The 12,943-nt window shown below is 45.5% G+C and overlaps 1 protein-coding gene across 5 annotated transcripts in view; it reads left to right on the top strand.

Annotated features, from left to right (window-relative positions):
- The window catches only part of EIF3L (eukaryotic translation initiation factor 3 subunit L), a 115,934-nt gene extending 103,789 nt beyond the window's left edge, over window positions 1-12,145 (top strand). For 4 of the 5 annotated variants that reach the window (XM_078684155.1, XM_078684153.1, XM_078684154.1 and 1 more), the window contains exons 12-15: window positions 602-775; window positions 1,082-1,271; window positions 3,053-3,133; window positions 11,308-12,145. In XM_078684155.1, coding sequence (XP_078540281.1) covers window positions 602-775; window positions 1,082-1,271; window positions 3,053-3,133; window positions 11,308-11,346 — 484 coding nt within the window. In that variant the 3' untranslated portion in view covers window positions 11,347-12,145. The remainder of the gene's footprint in view (window positions 1-601; window positions 776-1,081; window positions 1,272-3,052; window positions 3,134-11,307) is intronic. The other variant, XM_078684156.1, reaches the window with a different exon arrangement.
- The last annotated feature ends 798 nt before the right edge of the window (window positions 12,146-12,943 follow it).

Raw genomic sequence — 12,943 nt, 5'->3', positions numbered from 1 at the left:
TGATGTATGGGCGTAGCTAAAACAAAGGTTTAGCATATTTTCACATATCACATTGGCTAAACCTTTGGTTTGTTTTAGCTACGCCCATACATCCAGTAATGTGAGTCTGTTCTCATACCTCCAGATGACACGTAATTTTGGTAGTCTGTTTTTTATGTTTACTGGAATTAAGGTCACATGATATGCATTTAAACTGGATTGTAAACAAGCACTATCACTCGTGAACATGGGAATTTGTTCCCGAAACGCGTCGAGTGCGTTGTGAATAAACACCAGTTGTTGAACAAAGCTGTTGGCCTGGACGTCGTTCTTTGAAAACTGTGCGAACGATTGTTTGGAATATATATATATATATATATATGTGTATGTGTGTATGTATGTTTTCTTTGTTTTCCTAGTTTTCCTAATAACTGAAGCAAAGCCGCTAATATAGTTTGCATGTCTGGGGCAAATGGGGCACCCCTCAAGCTTTAGGTATAAATAACGTAACTTGCTTTCTATTGTCCTCCCTTACCACAAGTTAAAAGATCAGTTCTATTCCTGGGGAGCCACTCCCCTTCGCTCTTGTCTCGATCAGTCAGCAACGTTTTTCTCTTTCCAGTGATGCTCAGATCTTTGAAGAACTCTACAGCTACTCGTGCCCAAAGTTCTTGTCGCCAGTTGTCCCCAACTATGATAATGTGCACCCCAACTACCACAAGGAGCCATACCTACAGCAGCTAAAGGTCTTCTTAGATGAGGTGCAGCAGCAGGCCCAGCTTTCAACCATCCGCAGGTGTGTGCTGCTATCAGCGTGATAAAAGGGAAAGGTCAAAGGGGGTCTACAAGAGTAAACCTATTAGGATTGTTTTTCTCGTGCCATAGTCTGTCAATCTATAATTGTTGAAGTCTGATTTTAATAATGCGATACTACTTGAAATAAATTATACCCAGCATGAGATGAGATCTTCATTTATAGATATATATATATATATATCTGTTGCCTTGCTGCGGCTTAACTATCCCTTTGTCATTTTTCTGGTCTAGTATCAATTTGTGCTCTTATCTTACCTACACCTGCTGATGATCTGTTTTGTTACAGCTTCCTGAAGCTGTATACCACTATGCCGGTGGCCAAGCTTGCAGGGTTCCTGGACCTAACTGAGCAAGAGTTCCGCATTCAGCTGCTGGTCTTCAAACACAAGATGAAGAACTTGGTTTGGACAAGCGGGGTCTCTGCCCTGGACGGAGAGTTCCAGTCTGCTTCTGAAGTGGACTTCTACATAGACAAGGTGAAGTTTGTGACCCCTGGATGTTTTGTTGTTTATTCTTGAGAATGCATGGGACCACTTGGACCAAGTGATGCAGAAATAATCCCTTCAGCCCTTTGGATGCATTTCTTTGGTCTGGGGGGGGGGACTTGTTCTCTCTATTGATGTTGCCTTGAAGGTGCCGGATTAATGTAACGGCAAGAAAGCAATCGGCAGCAGTGCGCACATCCTGCTGCTGAATGTCCCACTCTAGAAGATGGGGGCACCATGCCGCAGGAAATGGTGGTGAACACAGCAGAGCTAAAATTGCAAATTTGAGAAGATGGGGATTCTTGCAAAGCACCGGGGAGAGGGCAGATTCAGCAGTGGTGTCTGTGCCTTACAAAGTAGTCTAGACTTGTACCATGGAACATGGTTAGTCTGTTTGTGAGGGCTGACCCCATGGGACGTGTGAATGTGGCAGAGCAGCAACCATCCTACTTGATCAGCAATGGATTCCCACTACCATTCATGGGCTGCTAAAACAGACCATCCTTTGTTTTAATTTTGTATCCACAGGCCATAGCTTGTAGTGCTTCTAAATGAATTGCCCAAAGAATAAGGCGAGACACGTTTTACTCATAGTTACACCCACTACTAGGGGATGGGAATGCTTTCAAAACAGCACAGTCCTTGGGGGACAGATATCTAATTATTACTCTTATTGCCAAGGGCTATGAAAGCAGCTGAACTTCTACACCCCCCCCCCCCCCCCTTGTGTCCGTCACATGCCCCATACCCACTAGGATAACCTTCCACCCCACTACCTGCCCACTCCGCCCTGCTGGCATTATTGTAGCCCTCGTTCACACCACAGACCATACTTTTTTGTCCCTGGGAAAAGGTTTGGGAGTACCTATGCAATAGGGACTGGTGAGGTAAGTTTGGCAGTGTTTTGAAGTAGGGTGGGATGAGAAGGGAATCATTAGTTAATGTCATTGCTGAATAGCAGCTTTACTCTGGCACATTTACTGTGCTGCCAAATCTACAAATCTGCTTTTCCAATTGGATGACTTCAGTTTAAAAAACATGAGTGGGATGACATGATAGTTTGTATCCATCCAAAAAGCTGATAGGTCTACAACCATCTGCTTGTGTTCCTCTCCTTCACTGTTTCTTCTGGGTCTGTCTGCTTTTTGAAAGCGGGATACTTTACCAGTACATATATAAATCATACCCTTTTGGTTTTTGAAAACAGGTGGAATTTATCCAGTGCTGTTGTGTATTTTAAGCCCTTCTGGTTTTTGAAAACTGCTAATTTAATATGGCTTTGCAGTTGTGCAGAATGCAGTATTAAACTAAAAATATTGAGGAAATTAAACCTATTCAATGTTTTAGGGGCTTATTATCTTCAATCGGAGAAGTCAGCCAGCATTTCCTCTAACTTGCTTCCAGAATGCACCTTTCTTTATTACCACCTTTTTGTTGCTTTACTGACATCACGGGCAGGCGGTGGGGAGGACAAAAGTTTAAGCATTCTCCAAATTTTGCGGGCACTTTTGTAAAACAAAGCGCTGTCTTTTTTACGATGGTGCCGATTTCTTTTGCTAATCATGAAATCCTGGAGGTTCTGACTCATCTTGAAGATTTACATACATAGTGCGTTATTTAGTGAGGAAGGGGCGAAGCAGGTGTTTTCTGAATGACGCACAGTAGTTTGCTCCCCTGATCTAGTTAAGACACCTGTCTGAGAAATGTGGTATATGTTCTTTGTCACATAGTCAGCTGACCAATGGATGTTTTTTTTGTTTTTTTACTTGCAGGATATGATCCACATCGCAGACACCAAAGTCGCCAGGCGCTATGGAGATTTCTTCATTCGACAAATCCACAAGTTTGAGGAGGTGAGACGACATTCAATGAGAAACTTGAAGGAACTCTTAAGTGGGTGCAGGGGAGGAGTACTGAGTGCTAGAAATCCTAGTCGGTGTCGTGAGGTGCCACTGTTATTGGGATTGGATGCTTCTCTGCTGGTGAGAAGGCTTCATTGATAACCAGGTTTGGTAAACCCTAAATGTCAGACTTAAACGTGCTGATAAATGTAAACCGCACCATATTCTCACAATGAATGTGGCAAATGGTTAATCTTGCAAGTAAGATTTCCTCTGAAATCTGTAGTCTTCTAAATGCTTTCCAGTTCATGTGTTGCTTCTTAAAGGAGAAATCATCATAACTAGGCTCTGTGTAAGGTGAAAAATTATGTTGCAAGTGAGGAAGCTAAAATATATCGGGGACTCTTGACAAAAATGGATGTTTGTTGCCTTTTTTGTCACATTAATATGTTGTAACATGGTAAACATTGCTATTCTGTGCAGTTTCCGTTTTCAAAACCTATTTATCCAATTTCATTTGAAAATAAATAATATCTTGCTGAGACTAATGAGAAGCAGCTAGGTAACCTTATGTCAAAAGTTCCAGCTTCTTCCAGTTCTTGTTTTAGTCAACAGCACACTGCATTCTGGGACTTGCATATATGTTAAGGTTATAAATATGGGTTCAAAGTGCTGTTGTGTTAAACATAACCCGGTCCTCTTTGCAGCTGTACATGACTTATGAAGTGGCTGAGAAAGTTTGTCCTCTTTCATGCCACTCCTACCTGCCCCTCTGTTGAAGACCAGTGTTCGCGTTAGAGAGGCCTAGGAGAATAACGCAGAGAACTCCTGTTTTTAGCAAGCTGTGGGATGAAGATAGTTCTGGGTTTTTTTCGGGGGGAAACCTCTTGCCATGGTTCAGTGTCGGTATCGGTAAAAACGAAAAATTGCCATAACAAGGACTAATACCAGCATATTAAGTTGATTGCTTTTAAAGTGACGCCTCATGCTGCATGTACTTCTTTATTTTGTCTCCTTGGTGTGTATACACACACACACATGCTTCTGCTGTTTCTGATTGGGTTGCTGTCAAAAGTGTACAGGTAGCTTCGAGCCATAAAGCGTGTCTGTGTGTTGCAGAACAAGCTGTGGTGAGCAGGGCCAGTGGTTGTCATGAAGATGGTGCTCGCTTTTGGTCTAGGGCAGGGCGTTTGTTCAGAGTTAGACACGAGTTACATAGAGGAAAAGGACCGGCTCAAGCGAGGGGAGGGAGAAATATACACCAGAGATTGGGAAGCACACAAATTGTAGGAGCTGGTAAGAGTGGCTTAATGAAAGTGTACTTAGCGTGACTGGGTGCAGCGGGAGATAGGAGCACCAGGAGAACTACCTTGATCAGAATAATAGTGGCAAGATAAGGGCACGCCCTTATGGGGGCTGTAGGTCGTTAATAGCAAAGATCGCAAGCAAGTTAATGTGAACTGGCAGGTAATAATGGGGATGGTGGGATTGTAGATCAGTGTAGAGAAGGCTAGAGAATCGAAATTAGCTCTATTAAATTAGCTCTATTAAGGACACGGAGGCGAGGATTCTGCTTTTCCTTCTTCGCTGTTTATTACAATACAAACTCACAGCAGCCCAGAAAAGCACCAAAACAAATGCTTACATATCCCGAAAACAAAGGGAAAAAGCATTAAACAAGTAAAATTACATATATTCTCTATAAACAACTACAAATCCCATCAGTCAATGAGAGCATCACAATATTAGTCCTTTCACAATGTCCATACCATGAAGATAGGGCGTCCATCTTGTGCCATCTTCCTTTTCTTCGCGTGAGTCACGCCGACATCTTACTGGTCCTGTTTCGAACCTTCATTGCCTAGTGGAAGAGACACAACAGCGTAAGCGTCATAAGACAAACCTACACTTTTAAAATCAACTCCACAGTAAATTGTAGTAGCATTTGAACAAAGCATAGCCCTAGTTGAACAAAAACCTGATTACTTACTGCAATACGGGCGGGATCTCAACCAAAGAGACCTGGGAGGGATAATCCTTGCCTCCGTGTCCTTAATAGAATTGAAACTTACCGTTACTAAGCTAGGCAAATTTCGATTCTATGTCGGGACTGGAGGCTTCAGATTATGCTAGTTCAAAGCTTATTTACCACCAAATGTGCAATGTCCACCACCGGTTTGAAATAAAACCTCTTAAAGGTGGAATCTGAGGACCAATCTGCCGCACGCATCAAGTCCTCCAAACGAGCCCCTAAAGAAAAAGCTTTCGAAGCCATGGTTCTTCTAGCCGAGTGAGCACCAAACAGCTTAGTATCAATACCTGCCTCCTGCAAGATTTTCCGCACCCACCGGGCGATTGTGCGGTAGGATACTGCTTTGTGTGGTTTTCGTAAGGCAATGAGCAATTGTCTTTCGCCCGGAGGACGAACCTCTGTAGTCATATTTTCGTATGCCTTTAGGCATTGAACCACGCAGAGCTTGGGGACGTCTACAAACGCTGGATAAGAGACCGTTCTTGATTCGGACTTCGTGTGGCGTCCCACTGTAAAGGTAACTCCTTCCGTGGAAAAAATTCTTGCCGAAACGTCCAAGGCTCGCACATCCGAAACCCTATGGCAAGACACCAAACACAAAAGCATAGCTGATTTGTCCGACAGCTCTTTCAAAGAAAGATATTCGTTGGGTTGCCATGAAAGAAAAAGGTTCAGAACGACGTTGACATCCCACAGGACTGAATAGTGCAGTTCTGGGGGCAATGAAAGCCGAATGCCTTAGTAGTTTACACACAAAAGGATGCTTCCAGACAGGGACTCCCTCTATTGGCTGGTGCGCCACCGAAATTGCGGAACGCATTGCGTTAATGGTACGTTACCCCAGGCCGCCTGCCGCCAACTCAGCTAAAAAAATTCAGAATGTGAACGACGCCTGCGACCAGGGGAACCAGGTCCCGTCGAAGACACCAACGTACCCACCTGGTCCAAGCGGATCGATACCTCTTTGCGGTACTGACCGCCCAAGCCTTCGACAAAAGGTCCTCAGCTGACTTCAAAAGGCCTGGGAGCGACCAACATCGCCGGAAAGCCGCCATGCCATGAGGCTGAGAGAATCCTGCATTATGAGGTGATGCAGGTCCCGGTCTGGATTGAGAAGAAGATGAGGAAGCCGGGGGAGTTGGATTGGAGAATCCCAAGAAAGTTCCAGATGAACTGGAATCCAAACTTGGGACCTCCAGAAAGGCGTCACCACTACTATCTCCGCACTCTGGTGGCGAAGCTGGGCCGCCACCCGCACCACCATTAAAAAGGGAGGAAACGCGTAAGCCTTCTCCTGACTCCAGTCTTGGAGAAAAGCATCTGTGGCTTCCGCGAGAATATCCGGCCTCCAGCTGAAGAATCGCGGGAGTTTGCAATCCAAGCAGGACGCAAACCGGTCCACCGAGAACAGACCCCACAAGTCGTTCTGCCATTGGAATACCTGAACGTCCAGCTTCCATAGGCTGGTGTCCCACAGGTATCTCGAGTGCTAATCCGCCACCTAATTGGCCCGGTAAGTATTCCTCTGTCACGGATACGTGATGGGCAAGACAATAGTCCCAAAATTCCTTCGCCAGATCCGCTAGTGCTCGAACGCGGACCACCCAGATGGAACCGCTGAGACGTTGTCCATTCGTAGGAGAACGCAAGACCTTGCTGATTCTCTGTTCCAACAGCGGACTGCAAAGGACCCCACCAAAAGCTCTAAACAGTTTGTGTAACTCCTGTTCCTCTGACGAACAAGCGCCGCCTATGGAGAATTCTCCGCAGCGGGCGCCCCAGCCCGACCTGCTGGCGTCGGATTCTATCACTAGGTCTGGTGTCGACCCGAAGATTGCCCGGCCGTTCCAGGCCTCCATATGGGTGTGCCACCAGGACATTTCTCCTTTCACCTCCTCTGAAAGGGGAACCAGCTGGTCGTACGTCATACCCCTCCTGAGGTGATGCGCTTGGAGACGCTGAAGGGCTCGATAATGGGAGGGTCCCCGGTAAGATTGCCTGATTGGAGGAGGAGAGGAGTCCCACCACTCTGGCAATCTGGAGCACGGAGGTGTGCTATCTGGAAATTGTCTGTCTCAGCACATGCCGAATTTTGGCCATCTTCCGGGACGGAAGACTTAGGGAGGCTTGTAGAGAATCCACGACAAATCCCAGGAATACCACGTTTTGAGACTAAGGGAAGACAGATTTGTCCTTGTTGATGATCAAACCCAGACCTTGTAACAAGGAGACTGTCTGCTGAAGTTGCAGGTTCAACTTCTCGGGGCACTAAGCCATCAAGAGGATGTCGTCCAGATAGACAATCATCCGAATACCCTGGCTCCGCAGAACTTCCACCGCCAGATGCAGCAGCTTGGTGAAGCACCATGGGGCCGAGGAAAGTCCGAACGGAAGGGCAGTGACCTCTAAAACCTGGTCTTTCCAGAGAAATTGCATAAAACGACAGTGAGGAGGATGAATGGGTACCACCAGGTACGCGTCCTTGAGGTCCAAACAGGCCATCCAATCGTTCGGAAGCAGAAGATCCCGAAGAAGATGGATTCCCTCCATCTTGAAATAATGGTAGACCAACCACCCGTTGAATTCTTTGAGATTGATCACGGGGCGCTTGCTCCATTGTTTTTTTCCACAAGGAAGAGGTTGCTGATTAACCCGGAGGGGTGCCGAGTTGACTGACAAATGGCCCCTTTGCGGAGAAGCGCTGAGACCTCTTCGTCGATCAACTGCCCATCGGCCAATGGAAACATTATAGGGCGTGGGGGCCTTACCTGGTGTGGCCGGTCGTAAAACTCTATATGAAGCCCGCCCACGGTCTGAAGGACCCATGCATCTGCCGTAATTGCTGCCCAAGCCTCTGGAAAGGCCGCTAGCCATTCGCCAATCTGAACCTGGTCTGCAGAAATAACACTTACTGTACACTTAATGTACTGCTGGTACATTGACTGCTGGCCTCCTTTCGTATTGCCCTTGCTTCCGCCTGCTTGGTGAGGGCTAGGTTGTCTCTTTTGTCGTTATGACACATCCCCTGTGGGTCCGGTGTTCTTCCACGATACTGAGGTTCTCTTCTGCTTTGGGGGGACTGGGCTTTTTCCCCTATCCCTTTACTTTGTCCCCTTTTGGGGTCTTGTGTTCGTCTGACCTGAAGAGGTCCTCTCGCAGACCCTCCTTCCCCTTGGGTTCTGGCTAGGGTATCTATTCTATGTTAAGGAATCTGCGGCTAGTAGTCTATCAGATGTAAGAGTTACTTACCCTCAGTAACGATGTATCTGGTAGAGACGATTCTAGCCGCAGATTTCTTCACGACCTGCCCTTCCGCCCCGTTCTGCGAGGACCCTTCTTTGGTCTTCTGCACTCCCCTGCCTCCTGGTGGTTGTCTTATGCGAGTGCCTTTGCTTACTTCATCCCTAGGGGGATGCTAGTCTGGTGGTTTGCTCCATTTCTTCCCTTCTGGGGATGGTTTGATGATTTCATGGGTGCTTCTGCTCCCCTGCACCCTGGTCTCCAGTGTGGGGTCTGCTCGTGCTCTTCTTCCTTTTGTTGATTGCACTTATGACTCCTCTGCAGTCCATGGGATTGAGGTCTCTTGGCTAGATCTCGACCCTCTTTTCAGGAGATGTCTCTCCCTGCTGGTGTTGTCTGGGGGTGAATTGTCGTTCCTCTTCCGTTCTGGCCTTAATGCCCTTCTCTGTTCTGTTCTGTTAATTGAATGTTTGCTATAAATGTACTTTACCTAAAGTGCTGTTCTGTGGTTGCAGACTTCTTCGTCTGCTGTGCAATTTTTCACATGCTTTCTACCCCCAGGGAGGCTGTCGTATTTGTTTGCAGGCTTGCTTGCAATAGCTGTGCCATGTTCTTTCCTTCCATGACTTTTGGTACCATAGTGCCTGGCACTATTTTGGATGGTTCTGTTCCTCACCATTCGTTTCTTCCCTTTCTGTTGAGCTGTTTTTTTCGCGCACTGTTCAAGTATTCTCAGTTTTTGTTTGTGATGGCTCTGCGTTGTGGCGCGGAAAAGTTCTCCGAAGAAAACTGACGTAGGCTCGCCGGGGTGGGACTTGTGTATCCCCGCTGACGTCACGAACACGGACGGCGTCAGGGCGGAGTCACGTGGTGCCATCCCCCCGGCGCGCACGGATGCAGTGGCAAAGGTTTTCCGGCTCCAGTCTCGCGCCTGGGGATAATTCTACGTTAAGGAATCTGCGGCTAGAATCGTCTCTACCAGATACATAGTTACCGAAGGTAAGTAACTCGTACTACAACAGACTTGAGCTACCATAAACCTTCTCCATCAATTGTGATTTACAGTCAATGCACAAAAGTCCCATCTTCAACCCTCAGAACTGCAACCATATCTGGGAGCAACCCTAAACACTCACACAGCTCTAGCCTCTCCCAATTCAGCCAGAATTAAAACCTTTTTTATTACTACAGTTTCAAAACAACCAATACCTAACAGTCCAAACTTTCATTCAACTATTGGGGATGGTGGCATCATGCATAGCAATAGTGCCTCACGCAAAATTACACATGTGTCCTCTACAGGAATACTTAGCACGTCCGTGGAATCAATCACGGGGTCAATTGACAGATCTAGTGTTGGTAGACAGCCGCACTCATCGCTCTCTGAAGTGGTGGAACACACAAAATCTATCAGAAGAGCGGCCCTTCATCGACCCGATTCCACAAGTTGTACTTGTAGCAGATACATTTCACACATTAGGGTGCTCATCTCCAGCATCTTAAAATTCAGGGTTTATGGGACACCAAACACAGAAGTCTCCACATCAGTTACTTGGAGCTTCTAGCTGTTTATCTAGCACTAAAAGCTTTTCAGCCCCACCTCCTAGGGAATGTTGTCTTATTCCAGACAAACAATATGACAGCTATGTACAAAAACAGTTGGGGGGGGGGGTGCACTCTACAGTTGTCAAGCCTCTCTCAGACCTTTTGAGATTGGGCAATATATTACAAAATTAATCTTCTGGCAAAACACTTTCCAAGCATGCACAACCAATTTGCCGACCTCCTCAGCAGGACGCGGCAACAAGTACACAAATGGGAACTTCATCCCCAGGTTCTCCTTCCGTACATCCAAAAATGGGACTTGCCGCAGATAAACCTCTTTGCTACAGCAGAGAGTTCAAAATGTCCAACCTTCGCCTCCAGATTCCCACACCTTCTATCCAAAGGCAATGCCCTATGCATGAACTGGTCGGGGATATTTGCTTACTCTTTTCCACCTCTCTCCTTCAATTTCTGGTTTGGAAACTCAGGCAGACATCACTCACACTGATTCTAGTACCTCCCAAATGGGCTTGTCAACCATGGTTCACCACACTACTAGAACAGTTGGTGGTTTGACACCAAAAGCTGCACCTCCCTTCCAACCTTCTCAAGCAGAGCCATGGAGAAATCAGACATCAAAAACCCAAGGAGCTGAACCATATGGCTCCTGAAGTCATAGTTCGGATACCTAAATCTACCATCAGATTGTATGACGATTCTTAAAGACCCAAGGAAACCTACCACTAGAGCATGGTATGTAGCATGTTGTGTTTTGTAGACTAGCCTTAGGTTAGATGTTTTACTTCACCCATAACTGTTTAGAGTAGTGCATCCGAAGAAACCGGATTATCCGCTAAGGACTGCCTCTTAGGTGATAAGTGAGCTTATTATTTGATAAGGTTACAGTTAGCTCTGTGCTGTACATCTCTCACCTGTCGTTTTTTTTTACATTTAAATAGTATTGTATGAAGTATATTGAAGTTTACTTTGCTGTCATTTGAGATCTTCAGTGATTTCACTGAACAGGTCATCAGTGATGTAATGTGAGGTCATAAGCATTTTATTACGGGAGTAAGTTATGGTTGGCTCAGGTAACTATAACTGCTGAGTTTTTATGGTTTTGAGGGTAAAATCGGAGCTTAACTAGAATGTCTCTGTAACCTTGAATATATGATTCATATAATGCTTTTCAGAATTGGAAAGGAGTTGTAATTCTGTACATAAAATATTTATTTATAAACAAAATGTGATATTTACCTGACCATTGACTGTTAAACATTTGCATGATTTCTTACAGCAGTTAGTTGAGAGTATTTAACTGTTATTTTGGGATTCAACATTGTTTTTTTTTTGTTTTTTTTGTGTGTAGCTGAACAAAACTTTGAAATCTATGAACCAGAAAGCGTGAATGATCGGAGAGCGCAGCGGAGACGGCAAAACCTTGGAGCTGCATCTGCTGGTGTTGTGTGGACAATTGCAGACAGCTGGTTTTATGAGGTGGGAGGGTAGGAGTTCATCAGACAACACAGTGAGGTTTCCCCCTGCTCACAGTTAAGCACCCCAGACCCATCTTTGCCACAGTAAACTGGAAATTTTTGCAAATAAATTGAGGAAACTTAAGCCTGTGTCTGTGCTGGGAGTTTTGCTGACGCATTGCTGCATTCTTAACAAAGTGGTGGCAGTGGAACAGTCCTTGTGAAACCTTTTTTATTCACCCTAGCATAGAAATGACTATCGGGTGATCTGGTATTTCATGTAGCTCTGCCCTCCGAGATTGGAACAAGCTGGTAGTAATCGACCAGGAACAACACGCATCACATATAACTTCGCTGACAGGGTGACTAGATACAATCATATTACACATATCTCATCGGGACTACTGCATACCCCCCACCCATATATTTTATACGCAGTTTTGAAGTGAAACTTTGATGCTAGTCAAGTGGAATATGCTCAGCACCTGGAAGCACAGGTTCACCTCAGCAGCACACGTTGAGCCTTTGAAAGAATGCTGTACCTCGCACTAGGGGCTAAGTGGGTTTGAGATTTTGGTCCTGAAAAGCTGGTCTTGTTTCTCTGCCTACTGGGAGTTTTCTATTTGTTCAGTGTACCCAGCCCTAGTCTATCCTTCTGTCCCAACACATCATACATATAAACCTGTGTCGACTACCGCTTGCAATAAAAGATGCAGTTGCTTTGAAATGAAACTTCTCCTTTGTTGTCTTTGTAGCCTTGTTGTTTAAAAAGCGGACCCTTTTCTATTTTTCCCATAGTTTGTCAGTGAACTTTAAAACCATTTTTTTAAAGGGGGGCTTTGGGTGGGGAAAGATTTTTCCCACCCCCTTTGTCCCCCCTCCTTTGAGGCCTAGAATGTTAATTGGAGATTTGAAGGATGGTGTGGTCTCTTTGGAAGGGAGATGGGCTCATGTGTGAGTAAGACATCACTCCATCTCGGATTGTTCTTCAAAATCCTGACATGGAACTTCTACGTGAGCTGTGACATCCACAAGGTGAGCTGAGCCCCTTGTTCCAGCTCACAACTGCCAGTGTCTCCTAGCGAGTGGTGCTTGGGCCTTTCAAGGTGGAACTAGCAGTCTCTAAGAACAGATAGCGTGTTTATCACAACTAATCTTGCATGCACACAATTGTGAACATTGTTAAAATACATCTTTCTAAAGCACAAAATGATTATGTACAAGATTGGCGGCACATATACTAAAATTGAAACGATACAAGATCACAAAGCTGTGTTGAATGTTCTAAGTCTTTGTAAGGATAAAGAGAATGTGTAATGGTGTGATTATTTAAGTTGTTAACTAACATAGCGCTTACTCCGCCTCAAGTCGGTTTCAAAGTAAATGCCAACTAGGGAAGGAGGGAGTGGAGAATGTGTATGTTTCCTGCCCCCATATGAAGTTGCTTTTTGGTGTATGGAGTCCAGTTGGTGATGATGGAAGGCCATGCTTGCACTCTGCTGCCATTTTGCTAACATTAGTTCCAGGTAG

Source organism: Lissotriton helveticus, chromosome 1_1 (genome assembly GCF_964261635.1).
Source record: "Lissotriton helveticus chromosome 1_1, aLisHel1.1, whole genome shotgun sequence".
In the NCBI taxonomy this organism is placed as follows: domain Eukaryota; kingdom Metazoa; phylum Chordata; class Amphibia; order Caudata; family Salamandridae; genus Lissotriton; species Lissotriton helveticus.
The sequence above is the reverse complement of the archived record's forward strand: the minus strand, read 5'-3'. Positions and strand labels throughout refer to the sequence as shown.